Raw genomic sequence first — 25,964 nt, 5'->3', positions numbered from 1 at the left:
TGCAATCACAAATATATCAATAAAATTCCGCCCTGGTGCCTGCAACCTACTGCAAAGTAGACTGAATGCACACCATTTCTCAGACTAATCGCACCCATTCCACAACCAACAACTCAATGGACCATCACTGGTCAGCTGTCCTCTGGTTATTGTGCTCCAATTACTGCCAAATAAGCTTGTGACTGTGCATTGCCTGCACACACTTGTACAGACGGTCAACAGATTGCAATGTGGTGTGCAACTAGTCTTTTCTTCCACTATCAGATTTTATTCCTTAACCTTTTAGAAAAATAATTTCTTTATGCAATGCAGTCATGCATAAATAAATACTTCAATTTTATGTATCTTATATAATTCATTAAAATAAAACTAATTTATAAAGTGGTTTTACTTGATAAAATTATACAATGAGCTTTGTATTTGTTATAGTTAGTTATCTGATCTCCATATTTGAGCCTTGAGGGTTTTTTCCCTCTCTGGGTGATGTCCAAATGGGGCAAAATTAAATATTCAAAAGACTTCTTCTTTTTTTTTCATCTTTTCCTCCAGAAATTGAATTTTGTGCATTTCTTATATAAAGTATGACAGTGATTATTATGGGCTGCATTTATATGAACCGGTTGCTGCAGCAGATGATAAGCAACAGCAGAGAAGACGCTTTGTGTTTTCTGCTGGGATTTCCGACAGAGGGGATTCCTCTCTGTATTGAATGCTGCACACTGACAGCCATACGGGATTAAAAAAGTAATCCCACAACCTCGCTTTGTGCATGCGCGAAGTGAGGTGAGCGAGTGTCGGAAGAGGACCATCTGCAGTTAACTCATCGACAAATTGCCTTCAGCCACTTCGTCTCTTCAAGCCTTCAGGGATGAATTGATCAAGGTAACGTGGTTTTATTCAACCTGTCAAAGGATGCGATTCATGTGCGTTTCACTGTCTTTATCCTGTTTCAATCTTAATCCGGGTTGTTAAACCGCTGAGCGTTTGCAACGCACACGCATAATGACAGTACATTGTGAACTTTTTTCGACACGTATCGGGCTTTTAAACACTTATTGCACACAAAAAGTAGTGTTGGACTACAATGTTCTCTTGTTAGTTGGTTTAAATGGACCGTGCGGTGACCCACTTGGCACTAATAGATCCCGGGTTGTTCATATGCAACTCACAATGCAGCTCCTGCACTGCAAAAAAAACTATGCCACTACATTTCACATGTTCAAAGAGCAGATAGAGTAGATGATTGGAATTTATGCAGTGGTTTAAATAATAGTGGTAGCACATTAGCAAAATGTGCACTCTTTTGCATGGGGTCAAATGTTCTTTAATGACATGGAGCTAGGTATAATTTTGTTGTAAATGATCAACAAATGTGTGAAGAAATGATGTGCTTTTGATTAAGACGTTTTCAAAGTGAAAAACGTTATAGTTTGGTTAGTTTGACAAGTACCGAATAAGAAGCCCGTATCACCAGTGTCAAACTCAAGGCCCGGGGGGCCGGATCTGGCCCGCCACATCTTTTAATGTGGCCCATGAAAGCAAATCATGTGTGTCAACCTCCATGACCCTTGCCAAAATCTGGACCAACATTTCAAATGATCATGTGTGATAAATAATAATATTGAGATTTTACATGAATTTTGTTGTTACAATTTTTGCAGTAGCTTGAACAAATGTACTGTATTCTCCTAGAATTTTGATTTCAGTAATCCATTAATTTGTTGTGTATGTGTAAAAAATAGGATTAGGTGAGGTGATTAAACACTTGTTTGGTTTCACATAACACACAACACATGAGGGAAGCTGTATCTACAATGTGGCCTGCCACGTGAAAACCCTGTTATAAACGGAGGTCCTGTTCTGTTGAATTGTACTTGAATTGAAGCACATTTCCCAAATTTTAATGATACATAAAAAGCAAATTCACATTTTTTTTTGTGAAACTTACTTTTTCATATGTATATTAATTTCAATAATAGCCAGATTCACTAATAAGAGTTCAGTTGATTTTATGCTAACACATTATTTGCATGATGGTCTTTTTTCTCCCCGCAATTTAAATTATGACCAGATCTCAGCAAGAGACGTTGCCATGACAACATCATGAAACACACTAGGACAAAACTACATGTATTAAAAACCATGGGATGAAATGTATCCATTTAAAATGATACTTGAGATGTGCTATTAACCTACATTTTAAATGACGGTTGCGTAATTGTAGCATATGAGCATATGTTTGAAAATAAAAACCTTGGCAGTTTGCCCAGAATTGCTTGACAGATTAACAAAAAAAAGAAGGAGAAAAAAGTAATCGTATTACTCCACAACAAAAGGACAGAATAGCCAACATCTCTGGAAAAGCTGGAATATATATATATATATATATATATATATATATATATATATATATATATATATATATGTGTGTTCTTCCTAATATTGACATTTAGTATAAACAATGTGAACACTCATGTGTACGAGGTCAAATAATATTGTACGTTTTCTGACATTTAAGCAGTAGTATTTTTAAAATCCTCAAGAGAAGGTTGTTGTTGTTTGTGAAGTAATGTTTGTTCTCTGACCTGCTTTTTTTTGTCCCCAACATACAACACATGTTGGTTTTCCACTCAGTCACATGCAGTGAATACTCATATCGAGAGTCCCGTTTGTATTGTACAGGATTATCCTCATCATCTTGTCCCACTTTTTGGATGTTTTCGTATGAATCCTGATATCAGAGAACAGAAGTTAATCTCTTGTTTTTGGCACGTGTGACGCTTACATTAGTCTATAAACAACAAATGTCTCAACTGCACTGTGCTGTCGCTGCAGTAAAAGCGAATGTTTCAGATTGGAAGGTTACGTTATGGTCCAAGCATTTAAGAGTGCACTCGAGCGTGAACTTGTGTATGATTTCAAGCAGTTGCTTTGTTTCATCTCCTCAGGGCTGGCGGTGACCTGTGCTTCGCTGCAGCGGCACACGAAGCTGGCGAGGCATCCAAGCCAAATCTTCTACTTCTTCCACCCAAATAAACACATGAACGTGACATGCTGAACTACACTCACCGAGTCCTCAAATACTGATGTGGTCGCCGTGGCGGATCCCAGACCGCGCAGGTTCACGGACATCAACACCTCCCTTGACATGTCCGTGATTGGGTCTCGAGCAGGATGTCTAAATGTGAGCTGATTGAGCTGAAGGACCTCAGTGTCAATGATCCCATCGAGCTAGCGGCCCCCGGGCCACGCGCCGCTCCAAGTCACGGCAGTCACTTCCACGTTGTCCGTTTGGTTGGGGACACCGTCAGCATCGAGGCCCCGTCTGGAGAAGCTGGTGTGGGTCATGATTTTCAGCCTTACGGTTACACGCACCTCACCTGGTGTGACCTGTGTGGAGAATTCATCTGGGGTCTTTATAAGCAGGCGTTACGTTGCACAAGTGAGTACTCCGCCTATAGTGTAAACAGGCTTCTGTTAAGGCAGGGGTCTGCAACCTGCAGCTCTGGAGCCACATGTGGCTCTTTAGTCTTCTATGGCTCCCTGTACAAATTTGAAGATTTTTTTTTTTTACATTTTTTTTTCTTTAGATAAAAAAATATTTAAATGAATACATACATATAAATAAATAAATAAGCTCTGGGGCCACATGTGGCTCTTTAGTCCCTCTTCTATGGCTCCCTGTAAAAATTTGTAAAAAAAAATGTTTTTAACATTTTTATTTTTATTTTCTTTAGATAACCAATTCTTTAAATGAATACATACATATAAATGAATAAATAAGCTCTGGAGCCACATGTGGCTCTTTAGTCCCTCTTCTATTGCGCCCTGTAAATGTAATTTGAAGACTTAAAAAAAAAAAAATTTTTTTAGATAAAATATTCTTTAAATGAATACATACATAAAAATGAATAAAAAAATTTTTTTTTTAAGTCAGATTCAAAATTTTAAGTTGTCAGATAAAAAGACACGAAATGTTGTTGAAAAAGTTTTTTAAAATGCCAACCGTAAATGTCCAAAAAGTGACAGGAAAATGTCCAAAAAGGAAGAGGAAAAGCAGAAAATTACCATCAAATGCATAATTGAATGAAAAAGGCAGACAAGAAAATGTTCAAAAAGTAACCATAAAATGTCCAAAATCATAAGAAGTCCTGAAAATACCACAAAATTGACAAAAATGTCATGGAATTGATAGCAACAACAAAAAAAGATGGAAAAAATGTCAAAAAAAACAATTTTTTTTATGCAGAAAACATTATAAAAAAATTAAATATGAAAAATTACCAATATTTTTTTTTCAAAAAATGGAAGATGACAGGTAGAAGAAAATGAATGTGAACGTGTTAGATGCTGCTATTGCTGTTTTCGTCATCACGATCTTCAAATGTTTTGTGGGATTTTTGGTTAATTATTTGGCCTAAAATGGTTCTTTTGACAGGAAAGGTAGCTTACCCCTGTGTTAAGAAATAAAACAATTAAATTATACTGACCCTGCATATCCTAATATGATGTGTTAAAACTGCCTAATTTTATCAAATGTCTGTAAGAAAAATAATGATCGTGAAAAATGTCATCTGTCCACATTGTCTTCTGGTGAGTCCTTTTCGTTCTAGTCAGCATTGGAGCAGCAATATTTTGGATCCGCTGGAGTAAATAGAGCAGTTTGATAATCAAATCTGTTGGTTTCTTGATCAGCCAGCAAAGGAGGGGCAAAGTCACAGTCGTAAGAAAAAAAAAAAGAACAATATGAGGTAGTAGAACTGTGTAATTAGGAAATATGAATTTGTATTTGTCAAATCTTTTCTAGTTCTAGTCAGCACTTTTGAAAAATCTGTTGGCGAGGCTAGCTAGGGCAGCCTGTTAATAGATGATATATTATAATCATCCAACCACAAAAAGCTCTGTTTTTCCATCAGCAGCCGGAGACAGAAATGTTATTTTTCATATTTTTTCTTTGCATTATCATGCAAATGCAAAAAAACATTGTTCTTGCCATTTTATTTTTGTAGGAGTTACAGTCTAAGTCCAAGGTGAGGACTAAGGCAATAAAATATGATTTAATTTTTTTTTTTTTTTTTTTGAGGTGGTAGAACTGTTTCCTTGAGACATTCAGGCACAGGAAAGCAATGCTGATCATGAAAAATGTTGTCTACCTGGGTGGATAGATTTCTGATAAATATGCAATAAAATACTGTACAATTAATAAAACTTGAAGATAAAGATAGTCCAGAACAACCACAATTAGCTTCTAATCAATTCATTTTTATTTGATTTTGATTAATTGATTTTTTTTAGTTAGCATGTGCACTGGAGGCGATGGCCTATATAGCTCAGAAGCACTAAATCTGAACCAAACCGGGCAGGATGACGGGCCTGTTTGTCAGCCTCTGTTGAGTCATCATGTTCCTGCAAACGGGAGCCGCGTTGACGACGATGATGCATCATGAGAATATGTGTGAGCTGATTTGGAGCATGTAAAAATGAATTCAACGCTTTTCCGTTGCAGGATAAGATGAAGAATTAGGATTCCACAGCCGAAGTTGTGTTAACAGCCAAATGCAAGATGCTTGTGTTGTTGCCATTCCTCGAACCTGTAGGAAGATCTGTCAGGGATGTGTTAGGCCTTGAAATATGTGTGGGATATGTATGTGCTGTGTTACCTTGGCAACAAATCCACAAGCATTTTATTGACGCCCAACATGAGCCAAAATGTGGAATTTTGTGATGTTAAAACGCACTTTCTCTCTCTCTCTCTCTCTCTCTCTCTCTCTCTCTCTCTCTCTCTCTCTCTCTCTCTCTCTCTCTCTCTCGCTCTCTCTCGCTCTCTCTCTCCAGATTGCTGCTACACTTGTCACCACAGATGCCGACGGCTCATCCAGCTGGACTGCAGCGCAGACAAACGTTTGCCAGTAGGGCAGGTGGATTTCTCAGTCGACTCCATTGAGACGGACACGAATGTGGTGAGGAGTAAAGTCTCAATCAAACTTTTGGTTGCATTGAAATATGCAGTACATCTGTTTCTGTTGCGTATGTGACTGTAAAAAGTGACAAAAGCAGTGTACCAATGGTTTAGTGCAGCCATATGTCCTCCACGGCTCGCTTTTATGCCCTCTCATTCTTATGGCATCTGTCGGGGATGTCATTAAGGAGAGTGCTGATGAGAGGCAATGGCTTGACAAAACATCTGTTTTGTTGTTGAAATAGAACCAATTAGGTAGTGACAGCTGATGGACAGACACAAGTTATTATTAAACTAACATTTGGGGTGCATTTTTAAAAAAAATTATAACACCATTGTCTTTTGTTTAAAAAAAATAATAAGAATAATGTTTTGATTCACAAGCATCTTCTGTAAAAAATTGTAAAAAAAATAAAAAAATAAAATAGTCGGGAAAAGACTACTAGAACGTCAGAAGCGCTTTAAATAGCGAGTTCTGATTCCCATTTAACTTGGTTGATTGTGATTTTTTTTTTTTTTTATCAAAGCCACATTCCAGTTATCATTTCAGATTATTGTTTACTTCCTCTCTCAAAAAGAAAGACTTTAATTGAGTTTTATGGGTGAATGGTCACATTAATAATGGAAAAAGTTTTTAAACAAAATTTCTTGGTCTGATTTTTTTATATAAAAAAAAAAAACTGTCATTTAAACAAGGGTGTGTAGACTTTTTTTTCCATAAGCACTGTATAACCACAATAGCAAATATAGTGTTAAATGCGACCATTTCAAATATTTTATTCTCTTTTTAAAAGCAAAATTGTTAATACAGTCAGCATTTGATCACTGGATTGGATTGTACATTACATTATTTGGGTCGCAGTAAAATGAAGCTATTCTTTAGGATTAATACATCCATTATCAGACGCACGCTATAGCGCCTCCCACACAATGGACAATAACATGCTGTTTAACAGGCGGTTTTTTTACGGTGTTTTTTTATGGTCAGGGCGGAGCGAATGTAAATGTGGTGTACAAATGAGACTGAGGGGGGGGGGGGTAAACATGGAGCGCAGAGTAGTTATTGTCATCATGCTTTTGTACAAGACGTCGCACATGAACCTTTGCGCTGACTTCGGCAATCAGGGAAGCATTTAGTGATTTTCAAGCAGAGCTGTACATGGATTTTTCAGTCACATGGTCAAATGGGAAATGGTGAGCTTTGTATTGCCTTTTTTTTGGGGGGGGGGGGGACAAATATCTCTTTTTTTATTCACTGTTTGGTTGCCTTCTCCTGAACCTCAAAAAATCCAAGGACATGTTTTCTGTTTTGACTAAACTGGAGCTGCTGGTTTCTTGTTAGGATGAGCAGACTGACTGGCGCAAACAGGAGTTAAGTGTTGGCGAAGTTCATCAGAAGGTCAAGGAGTACAATGCTCAGATTAACAGCAATCTCTACATGGTGGTGGTGAGACAATTGACCTTTTTCTCATGGCATCTTCTGTTCTGTTTTGTGGGGCCTTGACGTGAATAAAATGGTGGTAATCTCCACAGCTAAAATGATAGTGACATATTTCACTCCCTCATGTGCGCTTTTGTTTTATATTGTACACTACAGACAACATAAATAATCCCTAATTTATTATAAAATGCAATTTAAGATTTCAAGTTTATTTCAGTTGTGTTACTCGGCATAATTTGTACGTCACACCCACAGACACACACTAAAAAAATAACTAAGATACACTAGTCATCAATAATTTAGGGATATTCATCTTTCCTTTTTTTTATTTTATTTTTTTCTGGAGCGCTCAGTATTTATTGTTCTTTCGGTAATTTTACCGATTTGACATGTCATCATCATTGCTCTCAAAAAAAAAAAAAGGATATTCATCTTTCCGATGACATGTCAGGATGAACCTAAATTGCAATGTCTGTAATCTTTACAGGTGAATTTCATTTGGCCTTCTCTCAAACTTTGAATATCCAACTGTTCAACATTTTTCTTGACAATCATTTATTTTATTCATTTGTAAAAAAAAAAAAAAAAAAAGACAATATAAGGCAATATTCAAATTCAAAGTAAAGTAAAAGAAATTAAAGGGGACAGAAAGAAGTAAAACTTGTATTGTCTGCCCCTGATCAACTAAAAAAAAAAAAAACAACAACACAAAATGAATGACAGCGAGCGGTCAAGACGCTTTCAGTGTAACAATACTACAAAATATTTCAAAATAATTCAACTGTGTGTCCTTGTGCTTTATATATTTTTGCAGTAATTGTGCTTTTACACATTTTTTAAAAATACAAATAGACTGAGTAGATTTTATTTTACAAAACCTTGAGTTGAAATACATCTTTCTTTTTGTTTTGTTCTATATTTAGGTTTGGAAAAAATGTCTGTTCCTCCTAATTTGTACTCACTTTACCTTTTTATAAATTTAGTTTGTATATTAACTGGTAAAATGTCATGATGTGGTCTCTGTATCCACAACCGCAAACAACACGAATAGCACGTTTCAGTACTTTCTGACCAGTACATATCCAAGGATGTCCACTTCTGAGCAACTTGTGTTATTTTTAACCCACCGTTTTTTTAAGAGTGTATTGAATAAAAGAAAAATAATACAATTTGGTGGCACCGCTGATGACTGTCATCCTAACTTTTTTTCAGAACAAAGATGGCTCCTACACTGGTTTCATCAAAGTCCACTTCCAGCTGGTCCGTCCGATTACCCTGCCTCCTCCCCAGAGCCCAACACAGGAGGAGCACGAGTACGGCCGGCGGCTGACGCGACGGACATCCTTCTACCTCCCCAAAGACGCCGCAAAACACCTGCACATAAGCTCTCAAACGCGGGTACGAGAAGTCATCGAGGCCTTGCTCAATAAGTTCACACTGGTGGACAACCCAGCCAAGTTTGCCCTGTTTGAGCGCGCCGACAGACAGAACCAAGGTAAGATCTTCGAATGAGAGCAAACTCGACTATAAGATGACAACTGCTGTATGTTTTTTTTTTTCTCTGCTAGTGTCTATGCGGAAACTGAGCGACGATGAGTATCCCCTCCATCTGCGCTTGTGTGCGGGACCAAGTGAAAAAGTCTTTAGTCTGGTCCTTAAAGAGAATGAGACTGGCGACGTGAATGTAAGGTCATACTTACATAAAGTTACATACGTGGCATGTTCCTTAAATTTTGTTCTCCCTCACAGTGGCATGCGTTCACTTTTCCTGAGCTGTGCAACTTCCTGCGTATTCTACAGCGTGAGGAAGAAGAACATGTCCGGCAGATAGTGGGGCGATACGCTCGCACCAGGGACATGATGAAGCAGGCCATGGCGAGGATTACTGCTCCCGCTTGACATTTGGGGGGAAAGCATCTAAAAAAAACAAAGGGAAATCTATCAGACTTGGAAATGTTTTAATAAAGTTTACTAAAAAGGCAGACACTGAATTTTAAATAATGTGATTTTTTTTTTTAATTTTTATTGTTTTGGTCATACATGCCAGGGTGAATAGTCTATTTGAATTCCTGTATTTTCTGAGAATAATGCTGCTTTGTTTACATTGTTTATAGTGAGCTCAAAAGCACATTTAGTCTATATATTTTATTTCATTTAGTTTTGTTTAGATTCGGTGCAACACTCCTTACAAGTTAGCACTTTAGAGAACCTGTGGAAATATGTGTTTGTGTGTTCATACTGTAGTATAATTATCTAATAAACTGATGATAACTATCTGATCTTAGGGTATTCGTGACTGTAAGTTGTTTGGTACTTGGTGTGTTGTGTCATAAGCAACCCACAATGAAACTACGTATATGCTTTTCAATTTTATGAATTATGCATTAAAATAGCCCCCCATTAAATGTGCGGCCTGATTAATATAAGACGCTGGCCAGCGCTTTCTTCTAATAGTTCAGCATACTGTACTGTACTGTAATGGAGCAGTTTAGCTCCTGTCCTACAGGGGGCGGTGCGTTTTGATAAGGCGCCCTCACCAGCGTCCAAAAAGCAAAGAATCACATCCAATAGCTTTTCTCGCTAACTACCGCTCTTGCTAGGTCTAGTGAAGTGCATCCAATTTTAGAGCTGTTAAGTCGAGTTCGTCAAGAAAAACATACATTTTTCAAAAACGATCAAAGGCCTCGCTCGGTATGTTATTGACAAAGCTGAATTCCACAGTTGTCATTTTTTCTAAATCGTAGCTTTTGACAGCGTCATTCTGTAAACCACTAAAGTGCAATCTGACCTGAGTTAATGTCATACGGTACGCTGTTGCTGTTGTGTAGTCGTGTTAGAGAGTAGAAAACGTGTAGTGTAATTATGTTTTATAGCTTTGGTAAAATTTGGACATGTTACTTACACTGTCAGTAATTGTAGTCAAGCCGAGCTAGCCTGCTTAGCTTCGCCTTTCCTGCCGGGAACTCGGCTAATATGTTTTCGCTTTCCGCGTTACACCCACATGGTTGATTTATTTTAGGCTCTTCTTGATACAAATACAAGAGTTATTTTGTATTTTAATATATTATCATGCTTACTCTTTCCTTGTTTTACCTGGTGTTTCAGATTGTTCCCCCTTCGATTTACCACTTTTTATTAATACAATGGTAACTCAGGATCAGATTTGTACATACAGTTCAATTTTAATGCATACCATCATATCTATTATATCAAAATAAAGAAACATCTCTTTGGTCTGTTAGTTTCCCAGGTATCACATCCAGTGGTGTCACATTCAACTGTTAAGAGCACCGCCCAAGTAAATTATGTGCTGCAGCTGAAGATGGGTGGCAGCGGCTCCAAATCCAAAGGATTTTGGCCTTTCTCTGGCTCAGGAAGTGGCGATGACCAAGCCAAAGATGGAAATGAGCAGTCACTGGCGAGAGCGCGAAGTTTCCCAGGCGCAACACCTTTTGTGTTTACCAGGCGAAGGTAAGTGGCTCCTCCGCAGCAGCATCTCTCTAGCTACACCGTATGCGTTTATCTTAACCCATCAAAAATGCACCTATGAGCCAGGATGTGACTATTTTGACAACTTAAGCAAACTACTGCAATCAAATTATTGTACTTGTGTTAGTTCAGAAAAAAATCTCACACATACTTTGTCCATGTCAGCTGGTGATGTTTGTAATTGATCAATTGGGGTTAGGTTAGTGTAAGGTTCGACACCGAAAACAGCAGTTATTGCTCATTGTTGTTTGCCGTACTGTTGCAAATTTCAATTTTTCTTCCAAAAGGTAAAAGAGACACTAAGGTAGAGAACCGCAAGTGCCTTGTACAAAATTACATACATGGACAAACTTGTAGGTTGGTACCTCTCTTTTAATGAAATAAATAAATCCACTGTGGTCACTGAAATAACTTGAAAATGACAAAATATATTACATATAAATTAACTGAAAATAAACCAATGAAAATCAGGCATTGCTTTTGAATTGTGTAAAAAAACAAACTAATGAAACAGACCTGGAACAAAATGATGGAATACTTTGAAAATAATTTGACCATAGGGATATTTTTAAACTAAAGTACAGTCTCTCCATTGGATCAGAGGTGTCTTCAAACTTACAATCAGTCATTCTGCCTGTCTAAAGAGTCAACTACAAATTGCATGTATTATTTTAAAGTTCAAGGTCCTCACAACTGTAGCCAACCTTGACAGGGGTGGCCGCAAGAGGAAAATGGATGACAAAATGAAGACCTGGATTATACAAATGAATACCAAACAGCCAAGAATATAAAAAAATGACAGGTGATGCCCAAAGCCACACACATGCAGGAAAATTATTCCCAAAACAATACTAAGGAATAGAAGACATCTTTTTTCATGCAAAATTTGCTTTTGTGTCACTGCTTTATGTTGAATTAAAGAAAAAAGGGAAAAAAAAAAAAAAGAAACACACCATAAAGCAGAGCGCTACTCACCTCCCATCCGCAGCACAGAATAAAGGTCAAATTAGTTTTGGTCATCTTAGTCACACTTTTTCACACAATTCCCCATATTAATAGATGGTAGTTGAAGCAAAGGAAATAGTTAGTTAATAACATCTTAAAAGCCAAATTTCTCAGAGTCTGTGGGTCCTACTCGCACTTTAAACGGCTGTGCATTTTTTAATAATAGTTAGAAAAGCTTTGGACCCCCAGCAGCCCTGATCTTGGGCTCAGGAGAATCATCTTCCTCACTCATCCCATCCAGGGGTCGAACCGGAAGCTGCTTTTCGTCCACCTGCACCCCACATGAACGATAAACACATCTGAAGCCCTTTAAATCGGCTCAATTTAGCAATTCTCGGAACCTCACAAAAGATTTACTCTTACCCCTCTCTCTCTCTCGCCGCAGTTCTTTGTTCCTGGATGAAGATGGCGACCTGGCCCACGAGTTCTACGAAGAGACTATTGTGACAAAAAATGGCCGTAAAAAAGCCAAACTGAGGAGGATTTACAAAAACTTGACACCTCAGGTGAGGAGTGCGCTGAAATTAACGATGCGCATTTGACAATTTTCTGAAACGATTTTGGAAAGAATGTAGCACTTATAATTGATCACAGCCCATCCACAGAAGTTTATTTTTTACATTTTATTGGGTCTATGTTTCGTTCACATGGAACTGGCATTTGGGGATCCTGAATATTTTGAAACCAAGTCCCAGGGCAAATAAATTAGAAAAAAAGCGGGCCTTGCGTTTTTGGTTGTTCGCTTCGAATTTGCTGCCATTGTTATACGTTTACGTTGCACATGCTCAATGTTCTGTTTTTTGTTAATTCCACTGGCAGCGTTACAGCGCCCCTTCAGGCCTGGCATATATACTACAGCGTTTGATCATCTGTGCAGGCACACATTTCGTGAAATGATTCTGTGTTTATGTATATATTTTTAAAATAAAATAAAAATCAAAAATCTTCCCCAATCTATTAAGACAAAGATTGTAAATGGCAAACCTGTTTAACTTTTTATAAACTTGTTAAACATAATGATGGAAATGACAAATAGTGAAGGTGTCTGCCAAAGCTAATGAAGATCCTAATACCATAAAATCTTGTAAATATACAATCAGAAGTTGAGATGAGAAACTGCTGGTTACAGTCCAGCCGTTTGCTCTATGTAAAGATTATACACACGCTCTTTGTCTCTTGCAGGGAATCATCAAGCTGGACCTCCCGTGCATCCACGTAGATTTCCCCGTCGTCCTTTGTGAAGTCTGACGATGTCCAAGAAGCGTCTTTAGACAAACACGCCGTGTCAGCTCCGTCCCGCGGTTTCCCCCCCTGCAACCTGGAGACCAGAAACGTTCCGACAACACACCACCACATCTCTTGATATATTTGAAGTGCATCTGTGGTCAAGATGATGTCATGTGAGCTGAGCCTCTGCATGTGATCTGTTGTTAGCGACGCTTTATAGATCACCAATGGGAGAGATGTAGGATGGCGCCAAGTTGGGAAAACATACTCGGTTTACATGGTGTGTGTGTGTGTGTGTGCATGTAAGTGTGGTGTTGCAAGACATGGGACGTGTTCGGCTCCTGAATTGATTGCTGCAGATTATTTTCAGGTATGATTCACTGAACTCTTTAAGGGGATTATTACCAACTCCTTCCCCACATGTCGTATTATCTACAGAAGGAAAGTAGTTGCACACTTAAGCATTGTTTATTCTTTCTTTTTCTTTTTGACTTTGCTATGCATGGGGAAAGGGTCCGATGATTGCTTGTAATAAGGAAGGGAGTTGACAATCAGTAGCCCTCCAATTAAAATGAATTGCTTCAATGATTTTGGCTAGATGTCACACACGGAACATTAGTATAGACGCCCGCCGTGAGAGCTGAGTGTGTGCGTTGCTGCTTCTCTGCATACGGTATTTCACATTTAATTTATTATAACTTTTTTTTTTTAATACACTATGAAATGCATCACTGTGTTTTGGGTTTTATTTTTCAACATTAAAATTGTTTTATGTAGTTTGCGGGACATCCAGTTCAAATGCATCACAATAACCTTTTCAATTCCAACTTGTGAGGAATGACTGAATTTAATCATTTCATTTATATTTCACAACATCAAAGATGAGCTTTAATTCTGCTCTAGTGGTATTTCCCAATTGTGTGTTTAATTTAATAACAAAAATCCCCAAATGCGTTTATTATTGTCTTAGTTTGTCCACTGTTTTAAATGAGCTATTTGACAATAATCCAACCTCAACAACATCAAATGTAATTGTACTTAAATCTTACGTTATTGACCCCCACTGATGACTTAATACCTGACCCACCTGCAAAGGAAATTGCAAGGCCAAGCGATTTTCTTAAAGGCAGAGTTGCGTGCGTGCTGAAGGAGAGGCAGAGGTCTGCAAAGATCATTAATGTTTCCATGGGAAAATGCTTTCAGCAAAGCTCCTCAATATTGTCATCTTTAACGGATAAAGAGATGAATCAGGGCTGTACTGAATTCAAATCCCATTTTTATTGCTTTTTCAAAAATGGTTCTTAATTATGATTTTTTTTTATTTTTATGTCTTTATGTCTTGTGAGTATGGTCTGGATATGTGGAGCCACTTACAAGTTCTCAATTGTCTTTATGTCTACAATACAGCAATGACATTAATACTGGTAATTCTACTCTACAAAGTGTAGAGACATGAAACCTTGTGTAATGTGTACAATCGGACATTTAGTTTCGAAATATATAACATGCTTTGGTGAGATGATGACTAATAAAACATTGACTAAATGATAGTTATAATTCCAGTGCAGTTGACGCCCAACTGGTGAGGCCTTTCAAGGCAATCAGAGGTGGAGTCTGCTGGATATTTAAATAAGAGCCAAAGGTGGATTACAACTCATTTCATCTATTCAGCGGACACGACCACACTTAGATTAGAAGGAAACCTTCAAAGAAATATACAACTGCTGTATTCTAATTATCCAGATTTTTGAGAGGAGGTAAGATATACTTTGATATATTATCGCAAAATCACTTCCCTCAAAGAGGTGTAATGAGCGTAAACAATGTATTAGTTTATGTGCTGTATAATATACGTACAATATAATATTTAACTTGTGAGAGATCACTTAAAGAAAATACATTTCGCGAGTAAACTAGGCGCATCCTAGGAACCATTCATCAGCTGCTGTTTTTTCTTCCCTCACCGGAAGTTGTTTCCGCCAAGTCAGTGGACAGCAGCGATTGAGGAACCAACGATTGGCTTTATCTGTGGGGGTGGACTTTTATCTTTGCGGTATCAATAATTGAGCAATATTGATTTAATGAGTACGAAACTATGCGTTAGTGGTAAACTGTTTTAGCAACTAACAAAGAATAACTTTTATAATCCGAAATAGAAAGGAAATTATCGCATTGTTAACGTGTGTCTACTTGGACACCCCCCTACAGTGAGATCGGATATCTGGTCTGTTAATGAAAAACGTCGTTCCAGTCATATCTCCTGCGGCGGTCTCACGAGTCCAAAGTTTGATTTTAATTTAAATGAACAGCATGCACTGAAGAATTATGACGGTTGTATTTCTCATGGCAGGCTCGTGGAAAAGCCAGTTATCAATCGGTGAGTAGAAGGAAGTTGAACAGATCTGACTGAGCTGAGCAGACACGTTGAGCTAACTCGGCACATTTGAAAGATTCCGCTTGGAGCTAAACCCGGTGGTCAGTTCATTTAAAACTAACGTAACTGTCAAAAGTAACGTATGCAGTAGAGGTATGGACCTTGACAGGTATTTATTTTTATTATTTTTAAAGGATTTGAAGCTATCACTTTAAGTTACACAACAAAACGCAAATGATGCGTTTGCGGACTGTCGATGATTAATTTTCAAATTGATATATTCTTTAAATAATGCTAATAATATTTTTGTCTTTTTAAGAAAATGATAAAAAAAAATCTTCATAAGCATTTGATATACTCAGTAATTGATCCCTGAAAAAAGTGTTTAAAACTGCCTTTATTAATAACTATACCACAAACTATGACTCCAAAACACGATGAGGCTCGTAGTATTTAAAAACACAAAAAGTAAATAGGGGAAGTTTCCCCTGAATGAAAAAAGAAAGAATAAGAAACTACAATAATGGCTCAAACTAAAACTAAAGTATTGTTGTATGTATGTGTTCTTCTTGGCAGAGTCACAGGAGAAAAGGTGAGCGTTGGCCATGGAGGCTATCTGGCTGCACTGCTTGATCCTGACCGTGACAACAACATGGACGGCGGGTGTGTGTGCGACTCACGCAAAGCAAACAAGATGGCCTTTATATTCCCAGACACCGGTTCTCCTGGTTTGGAATGCCCCCACGCAGGACTGTGCCCCCAGGCACGGTGTCACTTTACCCTTGGACCAGTTTCATATCGTGGCCTCGCCAAACGAGGGCTTCGTCCGACAAAACTTGACCATATTCTACAAAGAGCGCCTCGGCCTGTACCCTTATTATGAGCACGATGGCACTGCAGTTAACGGCGGCCTTCCGCAGCTTGCCAGCCTGGTTGAACATTACGAAAAGATGCCAGAAGGTGTGCAGAAATACATACGCGAGCCGAAGGCCAAAGGTTTGGCTGTTATCGACTGGGAAGAGTGGCGCCCACTGTGGATCAGGAACTGGGATTCTAAAGACATTTATCGAAGTAAATCCCGAGAGATGGTGCTGGAGAAGAACCCGGCATGGAGCCAGGAGCAAGCTTCAAAAGTGGCCCAGCAGGAGTTTGAGCTGTCCGCTCGCAAATTCATGCTGGAAACGCTGAAACTTGCAAAGAATTTGAGGCCCAATCAACTGTGGGGCTTCTACTTGTTTCCGGATTGCTACAACCACGACTACAGGAACGGCCTGAAGAATTACACGGGTCGCTGCCCCCAGCTGGAGATGGCCCGCAACGACCAGCTCAACTGGCTGTGGATGGAGTGCACGGCGCTTTTCCCCTCCATATACATGGGGTCCGTGCTGACTTCAACACGTTACGGGCGCCTCTTCGTGCGCAACAGGGTGAAGGAGGCCATGCGCCTGGCGTCTGTTGGCGAGGGATTGGCCCGCCCGGTTTTCGTCTACACTCGACCTACGTACATCAATCAGATGACTCGCCTCACTGAGGTGAGTTGGATTATGTTACATCACGGGGCTTAGGTTCACATGTCAGTCAGGTGTGCACCACCATAAAATATTGGTTGACTGTACACTAACGTTTTTAAGCCATACAAGTGTGAAATTTGTTTTACATTACAATCTCACTGTGCACCATAAATGTCACAAAAAGTAAAATCATGAATTCACCTCACACACCAACAGCAAACTGTACTGTTTTGAGGCCCCGCATGCCAAATGCTTTACGTATTTTGAATTGAACCACAAAAACATAGCGTGATTGTCAAAGAAGAAGTGGATTGCCACAAAGAGGGGGATGATATGGGCAACATTAAAGCACAGTGTGGATGTTTTGAGAGGCTTGATTTTTAGCCTTGGGTATCTATAAAATTCTAAATGTAGCGATGTATTATTGTAAAACAAATTGCAGCACACTGTATTTGTATGGCCATTAATCATTAGGGGTGTGCAATTCTCATTTAGTATGATTCAGAATCGATTTAAAATGTCCCAAAATCGATTTTATTTAAATTATTTTATACGGTCTTGCCTTTGTCTGTGTGTGGCTTTATTTGGAGCGCTGTTCATGTTGTATCCGGTTTGGCCACCGAGGGGCAGTGTGGTTCCACGAGGTCTAATACACTGTTAAGTTGTAGCCACATTAGAGAGTAGAAGGAAAAATTCACGATCAAGTTATTCCAATAAAAGTTGTTGGTTTTTTTTCAGCTTGGAGCTGTTCTTTTGAGTGATAAAAGTGCCGCGAGTAGCGCGCTAATTAGCATTAGCGAGTCAGACTGAAGTAGATCATTAGAATTCCTTGCACATCTATTGATTGAAGCAAAAATCATTGTCAATCAAATCATTTTGAATCCAAAATCTTTTTTAATCGAAAATCGATTCTGATTTTAATCGCGGACTCAAAAATTGGAATCGAATCGTGAGACATTCAAAGATTCCCACCCCTATTAATCATATATATCTTTAACTTGTAAGAAAAGGACAGTGGTGGTCTTTTATTGTTGATGTTGACCTTTTGTCACTTCAGCCATGTTGTACCGCTTTCTTCCATTGCAGTAACTTCCATTTCCTGTCCTGTGGTTATCACCATGTTTCCTTTGCGCCATCATTGGTACATTTTGTGGGGACGTCACAAAAATTCAACGAGAAAGCCTACATTTATTCTAAGCCAGCATGGTGAACGAGTGCTCGGCACATCTACTTCACAGTTCTGGGGTTTGGGTTCAAATCTCAGCTCAGGCCTTCCGGTGTGGAATTTGCTTGTTGGCCCACGTTCCTAAAACTTGCATGTTAAGTTAATTGAAGTATAAATTGTTGATTGTGTCTTTATGCGAGTAAGCAAGTACTCTTCTTAGCTGCTATCAAATAAGGTATTTTATATTTTCAAATGTGAGACGCACACATGGCATCACTCACTTGCAACCCTAATGAGAACAAGCCCCAGAGAATATTGGATGGATGGATATATTTCAAGAAAATCCATTTAAGTTGGTTTCTGTACTGTACAACGTTTAGGGCATTTAAATTTAGAGCAGTGGATGTCCAAACTACAGCCCGGGGGCCTTTTGCAGTCCCCCCCATACATTTTTTAGCGGCCCACAGCATATACTAAAAAAAATTTGGGGACATGGCCACAATGTTTTTTTTGTTTTTTAAAGGGTGGATTAAATGTTTCTAGCTATGCAAAAACACATACATTTACAGCTAAAATAGTAACTGTCAGTAACACTGTGGGTGGAGATCAAGATAATTCAGTAGGGCTGCTTGATTATTAAGAAAATATTGATCACGATTAATTTAGTAATAATTGAAATGCCGATTAGGACAATCATTTGTTTTTTGGTACAAAACACGAAAATGTTTAAGACAAATACATTTATCTGAAACGCTATATAATTATGCAAGTTCCTTTGGACCAATCAAGATTTATTAAACTAGTCATTTTTAAATAAAAAGGTTCAAATATATAAATTTAAACGGCTTAAAATTAGTATTGATCATCTTTTATTTTTGTTCACGATTATGCCGATTTTGTAATTGTGGAGTGTAGTAATTGAATTTCGATTAATTGCACAGCCTTATAATTCAGTTTCAGAAACAAAAATGGTTTCATCAATTTGCTTCAGTGCCAAGGTCCGATTAGTGAGAACATCACATGAATAGTTCTTCAATGTGGTCAGTTTACTGCAGATTGTTCTTGTTGTGGTTTAGAATGTTGAGTTGGGATTCAGCTGCTGCTCAGCGTAGAGGACGACCTGTAGTGGCACACAGGGATCAACCCAAAACCTCAAAAATTCATCCTCAACTATTTTTGCCATATCATTTCTTCATTGATTTGACCGTGATGAATAAATAAGTTAAAGTTAAAAATAATTCTAATAATTTTAAGTGGCCTTTGAATCTTTGTTTTTATGTAAGAAAAATGTTTCTAAGTTCATCGTGGCCATTATGTGAGCTGCCGCGGTTGCCTTTTACAGACAGATCTGGTTTCCACCATCGGCGAGAGCGTCGCCCTGGGAGCGGCGGGAGTCATCTTCTGGGGCGACTCGTCCTACTCGAGCGAAAGCAGCTGCTCGGACCTGAAAGAATTCCTCATGGGGGCGCTGGGCCGCTACCTGCTCAACGCGTCCACGGCGGCGGAGGAGTGCAGCCTGGCGCGGTGCAACCTGCACGGCCGCTGCCAGCGCAGTCAGCCGGACGCCGACGTGTACTTGCACCTCAGCCCGAGCACGCACGGCATCGCCCGACAGGACGGCGGCCTGAAGGTGAGCGGCAAGCCCGGCGAGGCCGAGCTGGCTCTTTTCCGTCAACACTTCCAGTGCCAGTGCTACACCGGCTACCACGGGGAGGCTTGCGCGCTCCGAGCCACGGGGCAGAATAAAGCCTCCTCTGTTCTGGGAACATTGTCGCTTTACTTTTTGGTCCCGCTTGGACTCCTCACTCTGTTGCAGTGAGGAAATGAAGCAAGCTAAAAATATTCACTGCTCGTGCCAAACAAAAAAACAACAGTTGGGCTTGTTTGACATGAAATGGCTCCAAATTCCTCATTCATAATAACGCTGCTGCTGAATAACCAGTGGATCCATTATTTTGTACGGTAGCCAGATTTTCATCTTCTTTTTTCCTTTGCCCTCCCAGCACCCTTTTAACAAGAATAATATGATGTCATGTTTCTCTCATGCGCCATGCTGTCCTTGACCTCCAGATGGTGAGATACTCGACCGCAGAATGTATTGAGAGACACTTTTTTTCCTTATTACTGGAAACGTAAGTAGAAGCATTATAAGTACAAATGACAGCACTTTTTTTTTTTTACCTTTTTATTGCAACGCAAACACGCTTTAATCTTAATCACGTTGGTGTTCTGAAAGATGAACATTTCATTATGCCACAAGGTGCCGAATTAGCCATCTTTCATATTAGAATAATCATTTCAACATTTCACATATCAGTATCTGCATTTTCTGTTCACCTCCAACTTGTTTTCCTGCTCCAGCCAACAATCATTTCTGAAGTTTCTTGAAATAATATTTTTGTGTTTATAATTCTACCATTTTTTTTAAACCGCCGATAGCTTGACCAAAACCTGGCTGTATGTTTTTTTTATTTTTATTTTTAATTAACGCTCCAAAACAATGTGGCTGGACCTGAGCTGATTTATTTGAGAAGCGTGACGTTGCAGTCAAGAGTTTCTTTGTTTACTGATGCTACGGAAGTTTTTAATGCAGTCTTCATCTCAGCCTTGTATTGGTTTAGTGTCTTGTAACGGTACAAATGCATTTCAGTTTGTCATAGGACAATTGTATGAGTATTAGGAAGAGGACAAGAAAAGTAAAGGTTATGAAGCCTTTTAATAATGAATATATACTTTCATGTAGAATTGAGAATTTTCTTGTCCTGCTATGAAAAAAGACTCCTTACATTTTTTTTATGAAAAACCTGTTTAATTGACTTCCAAATGCAGTATATGTATCATTTTGGGCTCAATTTCAATTTTAAGTGCTTGCATGCTGTTTTCCTGTCCGAGTTCCTGAAAATGCAGCTGTGACGACAAGCGACTACTGAAGATACATCATCATACAGTATATTTGTTAAGTCATTGCTAGCTGGCGCTAGCTGGACAGTTTATATGCAAAATAGGTTCTGTATTTATTCATGATGCCAGTGTGCAAAAGTGTATTGTGCCACATAAATGTATAGGCAGTAAAAGGGATATCACAAATGCTATTGCAAAATGTTTACAATGCTGCAAACTTTATGGAATTCTGCACTTTAACACGTTTTCTGTTGAGCAAGAGGCTGCTGCATAAAGTTTGTACAGGGACGAACAGTGCATTGATATTTTTCATTTGGTATTTACAGGTACATTTTTTGGAGTGTTTGCAAGATTAGTATTGCTCACATTTATTATAGTCTGAAACCATACCAGGAAAACAAACAATGTTTGATTACATGTTTTTAATTAAGTATCTGACTATTTAATGTTCTCATTTGATCAGGTACGGTTTTTTTATTTTGTTTTTACATTAAAATGCATTTGAAATATGTTGAACTTGTACAGTAATTATTTTGTCTTCTCTAAACAAAACCACTTTTTCTTGCAAAACTTTTTTTTTGATCAAATCAACCAATCAACACTACATTTTGAAATATTCATAAGAAAAATTTCTCAATATCTCTCCATATAAATTCAATAAGAATCCATTGCAGATGTGTTTTCCAGAGTTAACCTTATTACATAAAATTAGTTTATTATGATAAAAATTAACCGTCAACCATCTCTGGTTATTTTACAACTAAAGATTTATGGGATATTTATTTTAAGTCCAGCACGAAAAACATAAATCTGGGGGGAAATTTGGAACGTTTTTGTTAATAAAAAAAAATAAATAAATAAAAAAAGCTTGCATGAAAAATTACTACCGAGTTGACTATTTTCAATACAATATTTATAAGGCAAAAGCCTTTTTTGCAGGTTATATCAGGTGCAGAGTTAAAGAAAAACTGTTCAGTCGAGGCACTATTTTGTTCCTCTTTTGTTGAATGCGTCGTATATAGTATTACACTTCATGTTTGTTAGCATTAGAATAGGATATTTTACACACATGCTTTTTTTTTTAATGAAATTGCTTTTATAGAGACAATTTGACACAAAGTTACATTCAAGAACATATCTTGAATAGCAACCTGACAAAATCATATTTTACACACACGATTAAGCAGTAATAGTTAAAGGAAATTACGTACCGCATTGCCGTTTGTTGTGTGCAACAAGTAATGTGGTCCGTCTAGCAACAAACGTTTAAAGGCCAGTGTTTTAACATGACGCGTAATATAGAGCTAATTTATGTTTATCAACCTTCGTCTATGACAGCAGCTATCACAGATGCCTTTGTCGTTCATTTGCAAAGTAAACAACTGTGCACGACCTAGTTTCTAACGTTACGAAGTACGCATCGAGTGTCTGCTAGAATAGATGCACTAATTTTCTTTTGATGGTCTTGCATTGAAGAATACTAAGCTAACCAACGTCAAGCCTCTTAAAAACAGCTTACGTTAACCCGACAGGTTTGAATCGGAAGACATGACGATAAAGACAACAGAATCGTCTTATCGTCAGTGACTGTCCTGCAGTGACTTCTCTTGTTCCGGTATGTTTGACTCAGATCCTACTAATTAATCTTCAGCATCCCATTGAGACGCATAGCATGCTTAGCTAATATTGTTAGCTTTCTTTCACCTGCGGATGTGATGGGCTGAGGTATTTAACAATGTTATGGTTGTAGTACAGTGCTGTAGAAATACTTCATCATACTAGGCTTGCCTTGTTTTGCCTCTTAACCGAAATTTTGGACAGATGCGGTTTTACACTACTGTAAACTACACGCACATTTAGTAACAGTATAAAATCAGTGATTGTTTTTTTTTTAAAGGAGGAAGTTGTAATCCAGCAATGTTCATCATATTGTCCAGATGATACTTAATTCTACCGATTAGTTTTCAAGTGTGTGTATTTGAAGTGTTCACTGTGGTCAGAAATAATTGCAAGTATATGTTAATATGTCATGGATAACATTTAATTACTTAACAATTCATATACTGTATATGTTTTGATGTTCAGACACATTTGAACAAATAAGAGGTATAAATAAAATCCATTTGAATGCAATTCTCACCACTTTTTCCAGGTCGTTCATCTCGCATAAATGAATTTCCTGCGTAATCGAATGGTGGTCCTGGGCATGGTGTTGATGGCCACCTTACTACTGTACCTGCTGCTGCCTTCCATGCGTCATGGCAGCATGGAGCCATCCCTCAACGCAAAAAGACTTGGACTCTCGGTGACATCACCGCCTCCGCTTCTCAACATCAATGTGTCAGTTCGCACAGGACAGCTGCCTGGTGACCCGCCACTGTTCTTCCGGGAAGCTTTACCCATTGACGGAGCTGGACGGCAGATACTGCCCAGGTGAGCGCAACGTCTCTTTAACTCTCACTTACGACTTAAATTCGTAAGTGAGGTGGATTCTCAGATGAGATATCGTTATATCTTATTGCAGGTTGCAAGTGGTGCTTCTTCATGGCCAGGCCTTCACATCCAAAACATGGGAAGAACTTGGTACCATGGCCCTACTTGCGACTAATGGATATCAGGCCTTAGCCATGGACCTGCCAGGTACAAATATCAGTCAAGTTTAGAGAAGGTCAATTGAGCTAGCTGTACATGCTCAGTTAAAATGTGATAGCACAGGCCTACGCAATGTGCAATGTGCCCTCTTGTGGTTTAAAAAAATAATTATTTTGTATGCCCAATGAGAATGGTCATCCCTATTTCGCTTATAAATTATAGTTATATATCTGTAATCTCTCAATACTTTTTTTTTTTTTCAGGTTATGGTAAATCACCCGACTCTGAGGCCCTGAAGACGGATCAGTCTCGAGTGGACCTGCTCTCCAGGTTCATGGAGTCATTAGGTGTGAGGGCAGCAGTGCTTGTGAGTCCTTCCATGAGCGGACATTATTCCGTCCCATTCCTCATGAAGAGCAACGCGCAGCTGCGAGGCTTCGTTCCCATAGCGCCTGTCGGCACTCGCAGCTACACGCCGCAACAGTATCAGAATATCCAGGTGAGGAAAAATGCCACAACACAATAATCTAATCATTGTAAGGTAGGCATACGACACACTTTTAATACATTTTATATTAAAAGGTTTACTATTAATCTATATGCAAAGCTAATCAACTAGTCATATTTTGACTCTGTAATGTACTCCTCAGACACCCACCCTCATTGTGTTCGGGGCCCTGGACACTAATCTGGGCGCCCAGTCCCACAAGAACCTGGCCCAGCTTCCTCATCACGTTGTGCTCAAGTTGGACGGAGCTCGCCACGCGTGCTACATGGACAAACCCGGAGCCTTTCACCAAGGGCTGATCGACTTTCTGGGCAAGCTGAAGTGAGATGTGCTGCGGCCAAAGATGAAAAAAGGAAAAATGAGGAGGGACTTGAGTTTTTGCCTGGTATGAGTTTTAGTGGGCTTGCTTTGGCAAAATAAGAGTACAAAAAGTTATTGTCATGAGACAATAAGATGAAGATTTCTGACTATGTATAATTTATTCATCATCATTAAAACAATATGTGCAATAAGATCCCCTTGTACAGTCGCGTGATAGTTCTCTTTGCATGCAAAAAAAAAAGAAAGAAAAAAGGATTGAGTTTGCATCAGTGTTGCCATTTTTGTAGGTGACATGCGAGTTGATTGCTGTAAATTGTGCAAAATGTAGCAGCAGCAGGTGCATGTGCTCCAGGAAAAGTTAGTGGTCGGTATTCATTTCAGTCAATCCAGCTGGTCTGTATTTATTTCAGCTATTCTAGCTGAGCGCAAAAGATGAAAAACAAAGCAAAAACAGATGCGCTTTGCAATGAAAAATGTGAGGAAGTTCATGTTTAAAAAATGTTTATGTATTATGATAATAAAGTAACATCTAATATACAGCGTTTGCAGTGAGTTTGTACAGCTATTTTCAGGTAAATTAGTCTGCTTTTAGAGACTTTTTTTTTTTACTGAGTATTTCTCTTACACAGAATAATGTCTAAGGGATTACAACATTTATGTTCAACTCACGCAGTACATTAGTAGCTACTCGTGCAAAGTCACGGGTTCTGGTGCTTCGTCTGCAATCACTGACTTCCTCCAAGGTGTTTTTTTTTCTTTCACTAGAAGCAACATTGACGTTTAAACAGCACTTTGGAATCACCCCAGTTGTCAATCCGTTACTTAAGACGGCCTGGAGACGGTGTAGTTGTAAAATACTGAATAAATAATTGACAGGAATTTTCCATTTAAACAGCACTTTGGAATCAGCCCGGTTGTTAAACTGATGGTGTCAGCAGACATTGTACAGGAAACTCTGTAACCATCAAAGAAGGGCAGGATGTGGGATTATTAATGAAAATATACCCCCCTTGTGTAGCTACGAGGTAACCCCAATATTAGAAACGGGTCCGATTTGAGCCTGTTAATGAATCATTTACAAATGTCACTTGTAGGACTGGGTGTATCACTAATGTTTTTTACACTGTTTGTGGAATAAAATTAAGTGCTTTCCAAGATACAAAGGGCAACACTAATGGCGCAGATTCACAGGACCTAGAAATGTGTGGCAAAACAGGGCAGAACTCGTTCTGGAAACGCTCACGCGAATACCCGGGTATTACGGTAAAACCGCTGCAGGAATTTAGGGATACCTTAGGAGGGGAAGGTATTCAAATTAGAAAAGGGGCATATGTTGAAATAGTCATTGTTCTTTATCAGTGGTTCTTAAATTTGTTTACATTACCATCTCAAAATTAGCTAGTACATACCACCATAATGGGCAATATTTTACTGTATACTTACAGTAGTAATGTAATAGACCTCAGGGTTA

At 38.6% G+C, this 25,964-nt stretch overlaps 4 protein-coding genes across 5 annotated transcripts; all 4 read left to right on the top strand.

The window, feature by feature from the left end:
• Positions 1-660: 660 nt before the first annotated feature.
• Positions 661-9,674, top strand: rassf1 (Ras association domain family member 1). The gene is made up of 7 exons (XM_077572499.1): positions 661-882; positions 2,949-3,442; positions 5,836-5,960; positions 7,302-7,406; positions 8,613-8,895; positions 8,969-9,084; positions 9,150-9,674. The coding sequence occupies exons 2-7, from the start codon at positions 3,175-3,177 to the stop codon at positions 9,297-9,299; spliced, it is 1,047 nt and encodes a 348-aa protein (XP_077428625.1). The 5' UTR covers positions 661-882; positions 2,949-3,174; the 3' UTR covers positions 9,300-9,674.
• Positions 9,675-9,942: 268 nt separating this feature from the next.
• On the top strand, positions 9,943-13,938 carry tusc2b (tumor suppressor 2, mitochondrial calcium regulator b). Of its 2 annotated transcripts, XM_077573817.1 has the most exons (4): positions 9,943-10,091; positions 10,643-10,871; positions 12,280-12,400; positions 13,077-13,849. In XM_077573817.1, exons 2-4 carry the CDS (start codon positions 10,723-10,725, stop codon positions 13,140-13,142), a joined length of 336 nt encoding a protein of 111 aa, XP_077429943.1. In that variant the 5' UTR covers positions 9,943-10,091; positions 10,643-10,722; the 3' UTR covers positions 13,143-13,849. The 2 variants fall into 2 exon arrangements, with proteins under 2 accessions (XP_077429943.1, XP_077429944.1); XM_077573818.1 differs by lacking the exon at positions 9,943-10,091 and having other exon boundaries at positions 10,644-10,871; positions 13,077-13,938.
• Positions 13,939-15,075: 1,137 nt separating this feature from the next.
• Positions 15,076-21,588, top strand: hyal2b (hyaluronidase 2b). The gene is made up of 3 exons (XM_077573816.1): positions 15,076-15,498; positions 16,072-17,027; positions 19,514-21,588. The coding sequence occupies exons 2-3, from the start codon at positions 16,101-16,103 to the stop codon at positions 19,988-19,990; spliced, it is 1,404 nt and encodes a 467-aa protein (XP_077429942.1). The 5' UTR covers positions 15,076-15,498; positions 16,072-16,100; the 3' UTR covers positions 19,991-21,588.
• A 730-nt stretch (positions 21,589-22,318) lies between these two features.
• On the top strand, positions 22,319-25,030 carry abhd14a (abhydrolase domain containing 14A). Its single transcript, XM_077573371.1, has 5 exons — positions 22,319-22,687; positions 23,225-23,505; positions 23,597-23,712; positions 23,928-24,163; positions 24,315-25,030. The coding sequence occupies exons 2-5, from the start codon at positions 23,243-23,245 to the stop codon at positions 24,495-24,497; spliced, it is 798 nt and encodes a 265-aa protein (XP_077429497.1). The 5' UTR covers positions 22,319-22,687; positions 23,225-23,242; the 3' UTR covers positions 24,498-25,030.
• Positions 25,031-25,964: the final 934 nt, after the last annotated feature.

The sequence above is a fragment of the Vanacampus margaritifer genome, chromosome 8, assembly GCF_051991255.1.
Source record: "Vanacampus margaritifer isolate UIUO_Vmar chromosome 8, RoL_Vmar_1.0, whole genome shotgun sequence".
NCBI lineage: Eukaryota > Metazoa > Chordata > Actinopteri > Syngnathiformes > Syngnathidae > Vanacampus > Vanacampus margaritifer.
Note: the sequence above shows the minus strand (reverse complement) of the source record. Positions and strands in the feature narration are given on the sequence as shown.